The sequence below is a fragment of the Sus scrofa genome, chromosome 14, assembly GCF_000003025.6.
Source record: "Sus scrofa isolate TJ Tabasco breed Duroc chromosome 14, Sscrofa11.1, whole genome shotgun sequence".
NCBI classification, from domain to species: Eukaryota; Metazoa; Chordata; class Mammalia; order Artiodactyla; family Suidae; genus Sus; species Sus scrofa.
In genome coordinates this window covers 124894815-124913416 of record NC_010456.5, presented here as the reverse complement: position 1 = coordinate 124913416, position 18602 = coordinate 124894815, and the positions used below count along the sequence as shown (strand labels likewise).

The following is an 18602-nucleotide window of genomic DNA, read 5'->3' as shown; positions in this document are numbered from 1 at the left end:
AATCCAGGTCACCCAGGCTTGATTGCAATCAATGTCTTTTTAAGTGTGGGAAGGAGAAAATTATTTTTGTGGTTCCCAGACACAGCATTTCTCATCCAGGGGAAAAAATATTCTCTCCTCAATCCTTTTCTCAATCCTTCTAATTTCATGAAGCAGGAGATCTTTACAACAAAGAGGGAACAGCTGTTGGGCCCAGGGCCTTGATCAGGCAATGATATCAAGGTTCAAATGGAATTACGTTATTAAATTATTTATTTCTACAGATACTTTCTGTAGAGGGAAAGGGGCCCTGGAAGCTTTGATTTATGGTAGTGATAGACTTGCCTTTTAAAATAATTTTACTTAATAAAAGTGAGCTGACTTTTTTTAAGGCATTAGGGAAACAGAATAGATTAATCAAAAATGAGGGCGAAAAAATAGTGAAGTGGAGTTTCCTGAGTTGTGGCTTAGTGAGTTAAGAACCCAGCATAGTATCCATGAGGACACAGGTTCAATCCCCGGTCTCACTCAGTGGGTTAAGGATCCAGTGTTGCCACAGCTGCGGCACAGGCCACAGATGTGGCTTGGATCCCATGTTGCCATGGCTGTAGCGTAGGCCTGCAGCTGCAGCTCTGATTCATCCCCTGGCCTGGAAGCTTCCATATGCCATAGATGCAGCCCTAAAAAGAAAAAAAAATATATATATATATAGTGAAGGTGGTACGTGAGGGAAAGCTGGGAAAACACTGACTCTGATAGGAGGCTTGGATTTGCATCTGAAGTGATGAGGCAGTTTTCAGTGTGGTCTTAGGACTCAAATGTTACACCGTCTTATAATCATGACATCTACTGAAAAGAAGAACAGCACTTACTACGTAAATATAGTCAAACTTTTAAACCGTTACCGTGAGATTTGTCTCCCACTAGTTAGATTGAATTAGTGAATCTGGATTGCAATTGGAAAAGTATCTTATAGGAACTGACTCTACTTTGGTCATTTTTATTTTGTATTTAATCTGAGAAGGGATTTGATGGTGTCTAAAGAGGTATTATCCACCGAGTGACAGCTGGATGGCAAAGGTCGGGTGCCTTTTCATGTTCTTCCTTGGTTGATAAGATCAATTGACAAATGCGATAAGCACCCTAAAACCTTCTTATCCACATTAAACCCAAGCAGAAAGAATTGAGTTACCTTTGTCTGTGATGGAAGCAGCATTTGTGGGGTAACTTCACATATCTTGCTGCGATTCAAACGAATATTTCCTTAGCCTTTCCCTATAGGTCACCCCATGTCCCATCACATAGCTCTGCAGCGCCATTGAGTGGGTCCTACTTCCTCTCCAGGAAGGAGTATTTACAGTGTACCTAAGAGCCAGCGACAGCCTTTCTGCTCTGCCTGGCAGCTTCTAAAACTCTGAATTTCCCGTTATTTATTGAATCTTTAGTAAGAAGCAAAAACCTCAAAAGATATGACGTGCTGGAAGATATGAATATGGTATGAAAGATACCTGGAGAGGCATTAAACTATTGAGGGCAGAGTTTTAAAAGCGAGGTCCAAGGAGCTTCTACCCCGTAGTAACCCTGATGCTGGTTGATGGTGCAGATTCCTGGTCTCACCCCAGGTTCCCTGATCACCATCTCAGTGGTCAAGGTCTCCCTTTCCAACCAGCTCTCTAAGTATCAAGCCCACCATATGTGAGAACCGCTGCTTTGTTGGACATGGGCTTTGAATTGATGGTGATTTAATGGGGCGGGGGATTTGGGTGGAGGTAATATTAATAGTCTCTTCAGAACCATTCGGATAAGGATTTTCCATCATGGCCCTTCATGGCCTGTGAAATTCCCAGGACTTGGGCTTTTCTTTAGAACAACCTCATTAAATATGTAATGTAGGTACAAAATGTTCAGCTAAAAAATAGATATAAAAATTTATGGTCTAAACATACCTGACTAGTAATATGGAGATGGAAAAAGTCCTGGTATCGAGATATGTCCTATGAAATGCTGAATGGGGAAAAAGAAGCAAGGGATAGAACTCCCGCTTATTCAAGTTATCTGCTGGAGACTGAAGTCAGTGACCATCAGTGATGAAAACCCTAGCGAATCTATAAGGTAAAATTCTGAGGATGAATTACCATTTATGCAACAACCTTTTTTTTTTTTTCAAGAATACTCAATCAGGTTATATATATATATATACGTCAGACATGATCTCTGCCTTCATAGAGTCATGCCATAGACTGAATGTTTGTGTTCTCCCCAAATTCATATGTTAAAACCCAATCCCCAATGGTGTTAGGGAAATGCGGCCTCTGGGAGGTGATTAGGTCATGAGGGTAGAGCCCAAATGAATGGAATTAGTGCCCTTATAAGAAAGAGACCCCCGGAGTTCCTGTAGTGGCTCAGAGGTTAACGAATCCGACTAGGGACCATGGGGTTGTGGGTTCGATCCCTGGCCTTGCTCAGTGGGTCAAGGATCCGGCATTGCCGTGAGCTGTGGTGTGAGTTGCAGACATGGCTCTGATCCTGAGTTGCTGTGGCTCTGGCATAGGCCGGTGGCTATAGCTCCGATTCAACCCCAGCCTGGGAACCTCCACATGCCACAGGAACAGCCCAAGAAATGGCAGAAAGACCAAAAAGAAAAAAAAAAAAAAAAAAAGAAAGAGACCCCCAGAGTTCTTTCACCCCTTCTACCACATGAGGGCCCAGCGAGAAGACCGCTCTCTGAACCAAGAAGAGGGCTCTCACCAGCTGGCAATTTGATCTTGGACTTCAGTCTCCAGAACTGTGAAAAATAAATTTCTGTTGTTTATAAGCCAGCCAGTTTGTGGTATTTTGTTATAGCAGCCTGAATGGACTAAGACAGGATATTCAACAGACGTTGAAATAATCGTAAAATTACGAGTTACCCACTGTGATTGGTGCAATAAAAGGGAAAAAAAATCTGCCTGAGCAACAGTGTGGTGGAGAGATGGGGCAGGTGGCCAAGAAAGGCTTCTCTACCCCACCCCAACCTCTCTGGAAAGAGACGTTAAGGCTGACATGTAAAGGATGAGAATACAAGAGCCACTTAATTTCTCCTTGGAGCAAAAGTCAACTAAATGGACATCATTATTCCAAAGAGCAAATCTGCATTCTTTTTCTTACTGAAAGTCACTTAATTTTTGCATAAATCAGCCTGGGAATATTGACACCTTCACATGTTTACCATGGGAAATGTTTCTAAAGCATCTCTCTCTCTCCAGTCACTGTGCTAGGCTCCATATACCATGGTGCCTCCCCCTGAAGAGCATGTGGTCTGGTGGCAAGAAGTGTGCTTGCTGGCAGAGCCACGGTTGGTAGGACAGGGCGGGTGAGTGGTCCAGAGTGCAAGTGCCACAAGTCAGAGGCTGCAAAGATCACCTAGAGCTGAATGGTCCAGGGATATTGCCAAGAGGGGACAAGATATGATAAAGCACGGATGCACCAGAAAACAGAATAACCTTCCCAGGACTGGAAAGGAGGAGCATGCTACTTGTGATCAGGGATAGGGGCTGCCTTGTTCAAGGAAGCGGGTGGTGAAGACAGTGGTATGGCTGGAGTTGACCCTGGCCTTCATCTGGGCAAGCAGCTTTCTTGCCAAAAATGAATGGGACCACAACGTTCCTATTGTCATTTGAAAGATGACGTTTTAAACATTAATTAGAGTAACGTCATTCCTTTTCAAAAATGGAACTAGTGTTATATATGATTTATAGCCATATAGTTTTAAAAAGACTTCTGAACGTTGGATGTCTGTGGAAATTTTAAAAAATCAGGTCATGGGAGCTCTTCTCTCGAGATAGCATTGGCAGAAATCCTATACAGAATCATGTTTTAATAGAGACGCTGGCTACTTAGCAATGTGAGTTTTAACTATGTGCTAGAGGGTATGGAAAATGCTACCTTTTGATGGCTTTTAAAGACCCCTTGGCATCTACAATGTTCAATCCATCAAGATAGCCAATGAACATCAAAGTATTTTTAGAGTGTTTTTTTTTCCAAACTAATAGAAATGCAGGTTACAACGTCTACAGTGGATTGCAATGTATTTTTTAAGCATTAGTTTTTAAAGATTGGGTTCTGTGATGGGCTTGGGATAAATAACCCATCTCCAATAGCACTTTCCATTTTTGCCATGTTAGAGTTTATAAGATGTTTATCAGATCAGGATCATTTTAGGTCAAATATGTGTATTTATAAAATGCAAGGATTTTTATGGAGTAACGTGGATAAAAATTGAGGGGTCGGGGTTGAATATAAAGATTAAGGTTTTCTATGTTCGGATAGTTTTTTAAAAATTGTACTTATCTAATTTATATGCTATAAGAACTAACTCTTTTGTTTATATCTCCTTTTCAAAATGGAGTTTGGAAGCAGTCAAATGGTAAATTTGATGCTCTTTTTGTTGAGGTGTAATCTCTGTGATTTGGCTTAGATGTATGGTCAAGAAAGTAACATTATCACATTGTCCTTAAGATAAGTTCACTTGCTAACTTGAGTGGAAAGGCCATTTATTCTATGGTACATATTTTCTCACTGTAGATATAGTACGGGAGCCTGTTCTCACTTATCTCCTCTATAGTAATAGCTATAAGCTTTGTCTGACCCATAGCTCTTCATACACGTAAAGCAAACTTTCCCCAGTTTGTCCTTTAGGTGGAAAAGAGCTAATTATTGACTTCCTTAAAATAACCCACTGGACACTCAAAGACCATTATTACCCGACCTCTTTTTCTTTGGCCTAATCCCAATTCCGTCTACTTCTTTTTTTCTTAAGTGTTCTGTCCCAGCCCTTTAATTTCTCCTGTTGCCACCCTGTGATCCCATTCTGGTTTCTTCTCCTTCCCATAAATCATGGAGCACTGAACCAGTCACAGTCTTACTCTCTGTAATCAGGGCCTCCTGGGCATTGTTGAACGCAAAACAGAGCCTCGTCTAACCCTACACATAGTACATGTGAATGGAAACGGGTCTCTTGTGTGGTTGAGTTGCAGTCAATTTCAGTTGCAAAGGAAGTTCAGAGTCTTACAAGATCTGAGAAGTTGAAAGAGAGTGTGGAGTTACTACCTTGGCACCACTGTCTTGATGCCAATTAGGTACTTTCAGAAGCAAAGACAGGATTACCGGCTCTTTATGTGGTGCCAGAGGAACTTGGCTCCACCCACACTGTCCAGACACCAGCCTGGTTGAAAGCAGTATGAAATAGGAGGAAAGGGTCAATAGGCTTCCCTCTCTCTAAGTGTCATCAAAGATATAAAATAGCATAAGATGCAGATCTTGCCTTCAATAAGCTTACGGTGGAGATAAAGAGAAGATTACAGTCGCGGAATAAGAGACAAGACAACATCTACCAAGAGTCAAATGTCAGCAGTGGTTCTGAGCCTGGAGGAAGCAGAGCCGGAGGGGACTGGAGGAGGCAAGCAGCTGCTTCATGAGGTGGAACCTGAGTGGGGTCAGGGAGGCTGGTTGCAGTTGGGCTGGGCCTCAGCAGGAGGTAAGAGGAGGCGGTGGTAGGGTCAGTTTGTCTAGGGTAAAGGACTGGTGATTAGAAGAGTCAGATAAATGTTTGGTAGGTGCCAGGGCCTTTGATGAAAGGTCAAAGTGTTTGCAGAGTAAAGCAGGTTTGTTTTTTTGTTTTTTTTCCCATATTAATTTGGAGAAGGTGTGTAAGATAAATTGGGTGGGAGAAACCACAGAGAAGAAGCCCATTAACAGGGTTAATAGACCCTGTGCTAAGTGTGTGCTGTGGTTGCTGGCAACAATGGCGATGCATCTGGGCCTTTATCTTTTTCTGTAGGGTCAGCTTATGGGCATGCATGTAACTCACTGTGTCCTTGGTGTCTGGGAGTTCATAAAAGGCAAAGATACATGACCCGGCTATTTCTGGAGACTGAAAAAGGGAAAGGGAGAGGAAAGTACACAGATCTTAAAATTTACCTGTGTGCCCATAACTCAAAAGGGTGACCTACTTTGAGATCGGCTTACCTGGGTTGAGCAAGGTCCTATTGAGTCTGGACAGCTTTTTATTTCTTGCCTTTGCACATTTTCAGCATTTATGTATGATATTTCCTGATGGTTAAGTAATCTATGCTATCACAGAAGACGTTCACACTTGTGCTATGGACCCAAACCAAACCAAAACAGTAACAGTACATTGAGTGAGATAGATTATTCTAAGTGATACCTTTGTTATTTGAACTGGTGTTGAAATAACCAGTTAGTGTCACTTGCACATGACTTTCCACAACAAGCATTAAAAAACAAATAATATTTTATTGATAAAAGAGGTTCCAAAATGATTCCTTTTCAACCAAGGCTCTTGACTTACTCTTGTAAATTCAAAGTCTGCGTTAATCGACCCTTCGAATGCCTGGGTTTGGGCCTCATTTTGCCCTCTGGTTGGCCTTCTGTCTTCTTTCCCAGAAATGATCATTGATTTTGAGGGGCATTTGGAAGTTAATGTGAAAACTATTTAAATTTGTTTTTGAGGCTAGTGGCTTAGTATTGGCTTTCAGGATGATGCATTAGCTAATAGTTATTTTTGGTGGAAGCTGCCCCCTCATATTATTGTTTATGAGTCTCTCTGTTCAGCTATTTTGAGCTCTAGGCTACAGCATATAGTACTTTGAAGCTGCAGTGTATGGTACTTTCAAGCACATTGCCCTGGGTTTCAGATCAAAATCTGATTGTCTGATTCAGTGAGACCCCACCCAGTAAGGGATGGGAATGGGGAGCTTTGGGAAGAGGCTATGTCATGGTCTACCTTTGTAATTTCTATAAAGAAAGGCCTTGAGGGAATGAATAGAATAACATCTGGGATGGAATAAAATTCTTTTAAAATTTATTTGGAGTAGAGGAGAGAGGAAGAGGATGGGAAGTATTTGGTATTCATTGTGCGAGTCTGCCAACAGAGTGTTTGAGGGTCTATACCCTGCAGCTGTCCCACTCCCAGCTCTGGCTCGTGGGAGGAGGAGGGCTGATGCTTGCTCAGGCAGGGAAGAATAGGGTTTTGAACTGCAAAGTAGAAATTCTAGAGACACAGCCCTTCAAAGATACGTAGAAAAGGCAACCTCTTACAGTGCTGATGGGACCGTAAATTGGTTCAGCCACTGTGGAAAACAGTAGAGGGGTTCTTCAAAAAATTAAAAATAGATTTATCCTATGATCCAGAAATCCCACGCCTAGGAAATCCACTCCAGGGGAAAAAAGCACTAATTATAAAAGATACATACTCTCCTAAGTTCATTGCAGCCTTATTTACAACAACCAAGATATGGAAGCAACCTACATGCCCATCAATTGATGAATGGAGAAAGAAGATATGAGACACACACACACACACACACACACACACACAAACACACAATGGAATATTACTCAGCCACAAGAATGAAATCTTGCCATTAGGAGCAACATGGGTGGGCCTAGAGGAAGTTATGCTTAGTAAAACAAGCTAGAGAGTGACAAATACTGTATGATTTCACTTATATGTAGAATATATATATATATATATAAACCCCAGGAGTTCCCGTCATGGCTCAGTGGTTAACGAACCTGACCAACATGCATGAGGATGTGGGTATGATCCCTGGCCTCACTCAGTGGGTTAAGGATCTGGTGTTGCCGTGAGAGGTGGTTTGTATGTTGCAAACACACCTCGGATCCTGTGTTGCTGTGGCTCTGACGTAGACTGGTGGCTATAGCTGCGAATAGACCCCTATCCTGGGAACCTCCATGTGCTGCAAGTGCAGCCCTAAAAGACAAAAAAAAAAGAACAGAACAAAACAGAAACAGAGTCGTAGATACAGAGAACAAACAGGTGGATGCAGGGGGGAAGGGAGGGGAACAGAGAAAAATAGATGAGGGAGATTAAGAGGTATAAATTTCCAGTTGCACAACAAATGAGCCACCAACATGAAATGCACAGTGTGAGTCAAGAATGACACACTCTCTTTGTATGGTGACAGTAATGAGACTTATCGTGGTGATCATCATGAAATGTATCGAAATATCGATCACTATGTTGTGTATCAGGAACTAACATAGTGTGTAGGTCAATTATACTTCAAACAAATTCATAGAAACAGAGATCGGATGTGTGGTTACCAGAGGTGGTGGGGGAGGGGGGGATTGGATGAAAGGAGTTCAAAGGTTCAAACTACCAATTTTGAATATGAACAAGGATGTCACGTACAACAGGATAAATATAATTAACACTGCTCTACGTTATAAGTGAAAGTCAAAGACGCAAACTGCAAGATTTCTCATCACAAGGAAAAAAAAATTTCTATTTCTTTATTTTTGCATTTATTTGAGATGATTCACTAAACTTATTGTGATAATCACTTAATAACATATGTAAGTCAAATCATTATACTATGTAGCTTAAACTTATCCTGTGCTGTATGTCAATCATATGTAAATAAAACTGGGAGTAAAAAATTACAGATAGCGGAAAAAAAAAAAAAAAAGAGAGGAAGGGAGGAAGGAAGGAGGGAGGGAAAGAAAGAAGCAAACGGTCCTTATTACCAGACATGAGCAGGTGTAACCCAGGTCCAGCCATGCAGGGCTTCCACTCCACTGGGTCAAATTCAAAAGGGCTCTTCATGCCTCGTGATGGGCTGATCAGCTGGCAGAGTGCCAGACCAAAAAAACCAACACCTGCTCTAGAAAAGGGAAGAAAGAACCCACCTAAGGCTCCTAGACCCCGATTAGAATTCTTGTGTCTTGTGTTGCTCGAAACGAAATTGAAAACATTGATCACGTCTGTTTAACATTCTTCCCTCTCCTGCTGGGATGACTTGATTAAAACCCCAACGAGAGCAGCAGAGATGTTCGGTCTCCTGATCTAGAGGAAGAAAACGTCTCTTGTGTTTTACCCCCAAGCGCCCTTTGGGCAGAGTTTTAAGTGTTACCTCTTCTCCTAAATTTTTAGCCAAATGAACTAGTCGACAGATGGAACATCTCTGAAATGAACTTGCTGCACATAAAATGTAACTGCTGTTCTTAGAAAGTTGAAGAAATAGTTGTCACTACAATCCTGTTCATGCCACTAAAATACTATTCTGTTTTCACCCTTATTTGACACCTCCATACTTCCCCCCCTCCTGTTCCATGGTATTTTTATAGCACAGGCAGCTCCTGTTAACTTTTTTAAAAAAAATTGAAGAGTTTTAAATGTGCCCTTACTGATTTCACAACTTTTATAGAACGTTGCTTTGATACACATATTCCTACCTCACTAGTTAATGGTATTCATTGGTTTGCAGAGAATGAATTCAAGAACATAACATATCGCTCCTTGTGGCCATGCTTTAGTGACAGCAAAGGGGGCAAGATTCAGGAGGCCATGAGTGGGACACATTTTAAATTATTAATCATTGAGAAGAAAGCAATTAATCTCTTTCCACAGCAGCTCTGGTTTTTTTTTTTTTTTTTTTTTTTATGAAAGGAATCTATGCTTTTCCCAGGGCATAGGTTAACTTTCAACTACAGCAAAGACAAATGAGCATTGAATGTTAAAACCTAAATATAACCTACTGAAGTTTGACCTTACTAATTGAGATTGTGTGATCATTTGGATAGAAAAGTTTTACTTTGTGCACCCAGGTAAAAGTATTTGCTAAGCTGTTAATATAAAACAGACCAAACATTAAAAAATTTTCTTCAAATGTTCCCTTTTAGATATTTTTTGGTTAAAAAGAGCAACTCCTTTGTCAAAGTGTGATTTTCAAAAAGTTAACTACATGACTCTCATACAAATATAAAATGAGTATATATCAAAGATCTACTCAACTCATTAATGAGGGAACTTGGAGGAGTAAAGCTGCTTCAAAGGAGAACCAAGGAAGTGGGTTTAAAGGCATTCTGGAAAGAATGTCAGTGGAAACAACCCAAATGTCCATCAACAGATGAATGGATTAAGAAGATGTGGTACATTTTCACGGAGGAATAGTACTCAGCCATAAAAAAGAACAAAATAATGCCATTTGCAGCAACATGGATGGAACTAGAGATTCTTATTTTAAGTGAAGTCAGAAAGAGAAAGACAAATATCACATGATATCACTTATATGTGGAATCTAAAATATGGCACAATTGATCCTATCTGCAAAACAGAAACAGATCACAGACATGGAGAGCAGACTTGTGGTTGCCAGAGGCCAGCGGGAAGGGAATGGGATGGATATGGAGTTTGGTAGGTGCAAACTATTATATTTAGAATGGATAAGCAATGAGGTCCTACTCTACAGCACAGGGAGCTATGTCCAATCTCTTGGGTTAGAACATGATAGAAGATAGTATGAAGAGAAAAAAAGAATGTATATATCTATGATTGGGTCACTTTGTTGTACAGCAGAAATTGAAGGAACATTGTAAATCAATTATACTTTAATAACAAATTTTTTTTAAAAAAAAGAAAGAATATCAGGATAAGATGCCTGATTAACCTGACAGTAAGCCTGGACAGAAATCACCCGAATCTCTGCTGGACAAGAATCTCCAAGTTACCCTTGACTTTCAAAGTCTGGGCGTTCAATCAGTAGTAAAGAGCTTTTCAAACACAGATCCAGTGCCCTGGGTCATGAGATAATCCTGTGTGACCCGGTAACACTCTGGCATGACCCTGGAGGAACACACTTCTCTCGTTTAGCTTGTTTGCAAGTTTTGGATAATTTTGCTTTTCTTTTTTCTTCCTTCCTTCCTTCCTTTCTTTCTTTCTCTCTCTCTCTCTCTCTCTTTTTTTTTTTTTTTTTTTTGGTGTGTGTGTTTTTAGGGCCAGATCCAAGGCATATGGAGGTTCCCAGACTAGGGGTCTAATTGGAACTGTAGCTGCCTGCCTACACCAGAGACCCAGCAATGCCAGATCTGAGCCACGTCTGCAACCTACACCACAGTTCACGGCAACGCCAGATCCTTAACCCAATGAGCAAGGCCAGGGATCGAACCTGCAACCTCAAGGTTCCTAGTCAGATTCGTTAACCGCTGTGCCATGATTGGAACTCCAATTTTTCTTAATGTATTATTATTTTTTAATTTAATTTTTTTTTACAGAATAAAATACATATATTTAAACACAATTACATTCACCCAGGTTGTTATATCATGGATCTTAAGAAACAGATTAAGTGACTCCCTCTGGAGAAGTGGAATGGAAAATATGCTGAGACAAATAGGAAATTTATTCTATACTTTATCCCATTTTGTATGGCTTTCATCTTTACTATTTAGTATTATCGATTACATTTCAATTTTTCTTTAAAAATTAGCATTATATTAGAATTGTGTATATTATGCAACTAAAATTTATAAAGAAGAAAGCCTTATATACCATTAAATATTTTATATAGCATAATAAAAAGAATAACTTAACTGGTAAGAATAACAAAAATAATACAGCCTCTGAAAATAAGTAAAATATGAAATGCATAAATTGGTTAAAAAACAGTGTAGCTATATAAATATGTCCTCACAATTTGTTGCATCTTACTTATTCTTAAATATAGGCATGACACCATTCTAGGCGATGTGATAAACAGGACATTATAGACCTTCCATTAAAGTGAGCTTCTACTTGTAGGAGGCACCAATCGTCAGAAATGGAGAGTACTGTGGTGGTTGCCAGGGGCTGGGGGAGGGAGGGAGAATGGGAAGTTACTGTTTTATGGGTTCAGAGTTTCAGTTTTGCAAAAAGAAACATATTCTGTGGATACATGGTGGTGATGAGCGCACAAGTGCATGCATGCACGAATGTCATTGAACTGTACACTTAAAAATGCTTCAGATGGCAGACGTTCCTATTATGGCGCAGTGGGAATGAATCCGACTAGTATCTGCGAGGATGTGGGCTCTATTCCTGGCCTCGCTCAGTGTGTTGGCACTCCGGCATTGGTGTGAGTTGTGGCATAGGTTACAGAGGTGGCTTGGATCCCGAGTTTCTGTGGCTGTGCCATTGGCCAGCAGCTGTATATCCTATTTGACCCCAGCCTGGGACCTTCTATATGCTGAGGATGTGACCCTAAAAAGAAAAAAAAAAAAAAGGTTAAGATGGTCAATTTTATATTATGTGTGTTGTGTGTTTTATCAAAGTGATTTTTAAAAGTGAGCTGACGCATAGGTATGTGAAGAAAAATTAATAATAATTGGTTCTGGTGCACAGTTTTAAGGTATTAGCCTGCTGTGGTCCTCTTTGCCTAGCAAAGCAATAAAACTATCTTTTTCTCCCTCACCCCCCCCAAAAGTAATAATAATAATAATAATAATTGGTTCTGAGATAACCACTTTAATAACCCTATGTTTGTGTTAACTCGGTTTTCATCGTTCGTAAAAACATGTTGACTTTTTAAAAATGGGATTGTTCAAATTCTTTGTGAAATTTGCTTTTTTAAAAAATATAGCATGGACAGGTGTCTAGGTTATAGATACTGATTTAATCCATTCTTTTTAATATAAATTCCACAGATATTCCATGGATATATGGTAATTTATCCAACTATTGCTCTGCTGATAGAAATCTGAGTTGTTTCCAGGGATTTTTTTTTTTCCTGGTACAAACACTGTTGTAATAAAACCGTTTTAGTACAGGAAAGTGATGAATAGAGTGGCAAGAAGGCAGACGAGGGAATGGATCAAAGAAAGGTTTTCTTGGGAAAATGGATGGGAATTTAGTGGCCAGCTGAAAATTGTGTGATGAGAGTGGGAGAATGGATAATGCTGCCATTCTACTGAAAGAGGGAATAGAAGAATAGCAGAAGGTTTTAGAAGAGGCAACAGAGAAGGTGAGAGGATAGGATTTGCTTGGAAAATGCCGAGTACCAGATAGGCATGCTGTGTGTGCCCAGCTTGGGGAAGATGTCACAGATAAAGACACTGGCTTGAGGGGTTCCCATTGTGGCTCAGTGGGTTAGGAACCTGACATAGTGTCCCTGAGTATATGGGTTCAATCCCTGGCCTTGCCCAGTGGGTTAAGGATTCGGCGTTGCCACAAGCTGTGGTATGGGTTGCAGGTGTGGCCCGGATCTGGTGTTGCTGTGGCTGTGGCGTAGGCCATTAGCTGCAGTTCGGATTTGACCCCTAGCCTGGGAACCTCCATATGATGCAGTGCAGCCCTAAAAAAGAAAAAAAAAAAAAGAAAAAGAAGAAAAGACATTGACTTGAGAAGCCTTTGCACAAAGTCTTAGTCAAAGCTGTGAGAGTGAATGACCTCTGCTCCCGGGAGGCCTTCTGTTCCAGAGGACAGAGGTGGCCTCCAAGGGAGGCATCTGCGTTGAAGGGTTTGGCCAAGAAGACTGAGAAGCTGCAGTCGGAGGAGGAGGAGGAACAAGCCAGGAAAGTGGGGAGGCAAGAGAGAGAAGAGTCTGAGATTACGCCCCATCTAGTCCGTTCTTAGGAAACGGAATGATATTAAGTTCCCGTAGGTCCGAGCAGAACAGACCCTCTCACTGTCTGCTGTGTGTGCCTTTCCTGACCCCTCCCTATGCGAGTCTGTTTGCAAACGCTGGTTTCTTTGTGTATAAACCAGCAGGAACAGTGGTACAATTTGGCAAGCCAGTTTGGGCCACTGCTTTGAATTTAAGGACTAAGCCACATCAAATTGCAAAGGGACACAGTTTGATTATAATTTGGCATCTCTTAATAATTATGAAATCCTTTTTTTTTTTTTTGTCTTTTTTAGGGCAGTACCAGCAGCATATGAAAGTTCTCAGGCTAGGAGTCTAATTGGAGCTGCAGCTGCTGGCCTACACCATAGCCACAGCAACACTGGATCTGAGCCGCATCTTCGACCTACATCACAGCTCATGGAAACGCCGGATTCTTAACCCACTGAGGGAGGCCAGGGTTCGAACCTGTGTCTTCATGGATACTAGTTGGGTTCATTACTGCTGAGCCACAACAGGAGCTCCCCAAATTCCTTTTAAGACTATGTTAGGTTCATATAAATGAAGACTTTATTTTAAAATTTTATTTATTTTTTTATTTTTTTGTCTTTTAGGGCCACACCCTGAGGCATATGGAGGTTCCCAGGCTAGGGGTTGAATCTGAGCTGTAGCCGCTGGCCTACGCCAGAGCCACAGCAAAGCGGGATCCGAGCCGTGTCTGCTGCCTACACTACAGTTCACGGCAATGCCAGATCCTTAACCCACTGAGTGAGACCAGGGATCGAACCCATGTCCTCATGGATGCTAGTCAGGTTCCCTAACTGCTGAGCCACGATGGGAACTCCTATTTTTTTATTAAAGTGTAGTCAGTTCACAATGTAGTACAATTTCTGCTGTACAGCAGAGTGACTCAGTCATATGTATATATATACACATTCTTTTTTATAATATTATTTTCCATCATGGTCTCTCCCAGGAGATTGGGTATATAGTACCCTGTGCTCTACAGTAGGACTTTGTTGTCTCTTAAAGCCTTTGTTATTAAAGGAGAGTATGAGTCAATTTCACAAAACCATGTGAACTGGAGGGACTTCGAGGTGCCCTAAGCAAGCAGTCAACACAGAGATTTCTAAAACATTTGGAATTCGCTTTGAAGCTGCCTCAGCAATCTGTATCAGCATAAAGAGTACTCTGTTGCCGCCAGATCTTTATATAAAGGATCCATGAATTTTTAAACCTACCCTAGGTGTTTCAAAGAGAGATTTAAGGGATTACTAGCAGTCCAGATGCATCATTTTGTCACCTTGCCTGGTTTTGAGCCATACCCAAGTTTGGAAGAGCAACAGAGTCATCAGAACGGTTTGATGCCCCTGAGGCAGTGAAATGAGTGGGAATCTGCCAAGTTTGAGGCTGGATTTAATTTCTTTTTTTACTTTTTAGGGCCGCACCCACAGCATATGGAAGTTCCCAGGCTAGGGGTTGAATCGGAGCTGCAGCTGCTGGCCTACACCACAGCCACAGCAATGCAGGATCTGAGCCACATCTGCAACCTACACCACAGCTCACGGTGATGCTGGATCCTTAACCCACTGAGTGAGGCCATGGATCAAACCGGAATCCTCATGAATACTAGTTGGATGCCTTACTGCTAAGCCACAACGGGAACTCTGAGGATGGATTTAATTCAAAAATTGGTTCCTAGTCTTGCATTAGATACCATGGTGAGAGCTTCCTAAAGACAAATCCGAAGAAGTACAGCTGAGGACTCTTAACCATAAAGTGCTTTGCCCTGTTGTAGGCAAATTAAAAATACAGAGAAAAACATTGAAGAGAAATTTCCAAGCTGTTCTCTGACCCTCAGGACTGTGCTTATTATTGTTGAAGGACTTTGTAGTTAGCGTGAGGGTGGTGCATACTTGAATTCCCTAGACCCCCAGGACCCATTAGGTAAGGAAGAAGCAGGTGTGAGGACAGTGGGGGCGCTGGCAGGTTTGGGAGGCAGCAGGTGGTGAACGAGCTGGTTTCCAGGTAATGTGATCACAGCGGTGTTTGTATGGTGGCCATTCTCAGGCACGATGGACTCAGGCCATCTTCTTGGCTTACTTGATCATAAATTGCAAAGAAGGAGGTTGTAGCTCTGGAGTGTTGATCTAAACAAAGACAGATGAAGCCACAGTGGAAAGCTTGTTGTGAGTTCTGTCACCTTGAATATCTTTAAGAGCTTGTAATTAGAGACTGCTAACTGAGGGGGGATGTCAGAGGCAGTCAGAATCACGATGCTCAACCCTAGTTCATGTAGATGCATTCATGAGTCATGGGAACTTATCAGAGGAACCTTGGACGTGAGCTCATAGGTCCTTGCAAAAGCAATTTAGTGACTGGACTTGCCTCGTCTCCATCCCAGCTGAGTGCCTATTTCAGGTCCTTGCAGGAATAATGAAGACCAATCCTGGATCCTTTGCCCAAGGACCTGAATTGTTAGGAGTCCTCCAACCCTGGGACTAGAGAGGCTAAGATTGGAGATTTCCGGCTTTGGTATTGCTTCCCAGTGACTTGGCAGTGGAAAATCTTTACTCTCGGGGCTGCCTTTGGCTTTATTTTTGGACAAGTTGCTGAGTCTTGCCCTGGTCCTGTCTGACCATGCAGACCTGGCATCCCAGGACCTGCTTTTCTCATACCATCTCCACAATTCACAGCTGCACAGTTTTGAAAGAGATGCCAAAATCGAGACATTGAAAAGCAGTCTCATTTGCGTGTATGGAGTCCCTGAATAATGGTCTTATCTTGGACGCATTCCCTTTGCTTTTCTCTTTTGCTTGTTCATTTTTATCTCTCTTTGTAATGTATAAATAATGGGCGTATGCTACGGACAGCACAAGGAGAGAAATAAATGTCTGAATTTTTCAGAACTATGGGAAAGTATTTTCAGAGTGTGAAAAAAATAGACACTGGACATTTCAGCTCCTGCTTTTGATAGAGTGGGAATTTATTACTCAGCTCAGTAACAGTTTTGGCCCAAACCAAGCAGTTGTGTGGGCAAGCGGTGGGTACCTTTCCCAAAGAGCAGTGCCAGAGCCAGTTTTGTTCCTATGTGAGACAGCATGAACCAAAAATCTTTCCATCAAAGATTAAATATCGCCACATCTTAGACATATCACAAAAGCTGTTGAGACCCAGCCAGTGGATTCTGCTTTTGTGAGATATTGCATAGCTCCCAAAGGGAAGGGAATCAAAAGGGGAGGGAGGCAAGAGAGAAGTCCGAGCCCAACAATAAATAGCTCTTTGTGCCAGTCCCCCCCTCCCCGAACCCCAAACCGCTGAGATCATAGAGTAAGTTAGCAGGATGCAGTAGAAGGCAGTGCTGCCCAGCAGCCTTGACAGACTGTGACCAGATGTGAACTTGTCTGTCCACAGTGTGCGGCTGTGACCTGGCCCAGGGGGGCTTCTTCATAAAGAACGGAGAGTATCTGTGCACGCTGGACTACCAGAGAATGTATGGGACACGCTGCCACGGCTGCGGGGAGTTCGTGGAAGGAGAGGTGGTGACCGCCCTGGGCAAGACCTACCATCCCAACTGCTTTGCTTGTACCATCTGCAAGTAAGTGTGGCTCCCCCAACAGAATGGGGCTGGGTTCTGCCGTCCAAGCTTGGAATGTGCGCTTTGGCTCGAGCTGGACTTAGCCTTGACATATTTTTTCTTTTTCTAAAAAAAAAAAAATGTTTAATTGAAGTATAGTTGATTTACAGGGCGTTAGTTTCAGGCATACAGCGAAGTGATTCAATTATATATACAATACGTATATATTATATACAACATATACTAATCTTTTTCAGATTATTTTCCACTATAGGTTATGACAAGATACTGAGTATAGTTCCCCATGCGCTGCAGAAGGTCCTTGTCGTTTATCTCTTTTATATGTAGTAGTGTGTGTCTGTTGACCCCAAACTCCTGATTTTTCCCTCCCCCCAGCCTGTCCCCTTTGGGCACCATAAGTTGGTTTTCTATGTTTGTGAGTCTACTTCTGTTTTGTAAATAAGTTCATTTTGTATCAGTTTTTGGGATTCCACATATAAGTGGTATTATATGATATTCGTCTTAAAATACTTTTTCTGATATGCCTTTAAATGTTTTTATTTTCCTCCTGTATTATCAGGCTTAGCCAAAAAGTAATTTCATTGCGAAACTTTCTGTGTCATGTCCCCTACTAAATAATATGACTGATGTTTAAGTGGCTTGAAACCAAATGTGAAAGCAGCGCTAGGTTTTGAGACATTTTGAGCAATGGCAACATGGAAAGAAATGGCATAAAGACTTGGAAAGATGAGGCTTATTTGGAAATGTCAGTTCTTATGTGTGTGGATGGGTAAAATAGTCTCATTTGCTGTATAACTAAGGTGAGCAAACTGCCTCATGGGCCAAAATGGACCCAATACCTGTTTTTTGTTTTTTGTTTTTTGTTTTTTTGTCTTTTGTCCTTGCAAGGCCACACCCACAGCATATGAGGTTCCCAGGCTGGGGTTCTAATCAGAGCTGCAGCTGCCATCCTACGCCAGAGCCACAACAACGTCCACTCCAAGCCTCGTCTTCAAGCTACACCAGAGCTCACGTCAACGCTGGATGCTTAACCCACTGAGTGAGGCCAGGGATGGAACCCACAACCTCATGGTTCCTAGTCGGATTCATTTCTGCTGTGCCACGACGGGAAGTCCCCAATACTTGTTTTTAAAGATAAAGTTTTATGGAACACAGCCATGCCCATCTGTTAACATATTGTTTATGGCTACTTTCAAGTGACAGTGGCAGAGTCGAATAGTTGTGACGGAAACCTTAGGATCCGCAAAGCCTAACAAAAATATTTACAATCTGTTCTTTTGGCGGGGAAAGTTGCCAACTACTCCTCTTTAGGCATCTATCATTGACCAAGGTTAAATCTTGACTGCACAAAGCAGCTTGATTAAAATGATCAGTCAGAGGAGTTCCCGTTGTGGCTCAGTCGTTAACGAATCCGACTAGGAACCATGAGGTTGCAGGTTCGATCCCTGACCTTGCTCGTTGGGTTAAGGATCCGGCGTTGCTGTGAGCTGTGGTGTAGGTTGCAGATGTGGCTCGGATCCCGCGTTGCTGTGGCTCTGGTATAGGCTGGTGGCTACAGCTCCGATTGGACCCCTGGCCTGGGAACCTCTGTATGCTGCGGGAATGGCCCTAGAAAAGGCAAAAAA

At 41.9% G+C, this 18602-nt stretch overlaps 1 protein-coding gene across 35 annotated transcripts in view; it reads left to right on the top strand.

Moving 5' to 3' along the window:
* Positions 1 to 18602, top strand: part of ABLIM1 (actin binding LIM protein 1) — a 348912-nt gene that overhangs the window by 195306 nt on the left and 135004 nt on the right. For all 35 annotated transcript variants that reach the window (XM_013983755.2, XM_021073372.1, XM_021073364.1 and 32 more), the window contains exon 3: positions 16794 to 16977. In XM_013983755.2, coding sequence (XP_013839209.2) covers positions 16794 to 16977 — 184 coding nt within the window. The remainder of the gene's footprint in view (positions 1 to 16793; positions 16978 to 18602) is intronic.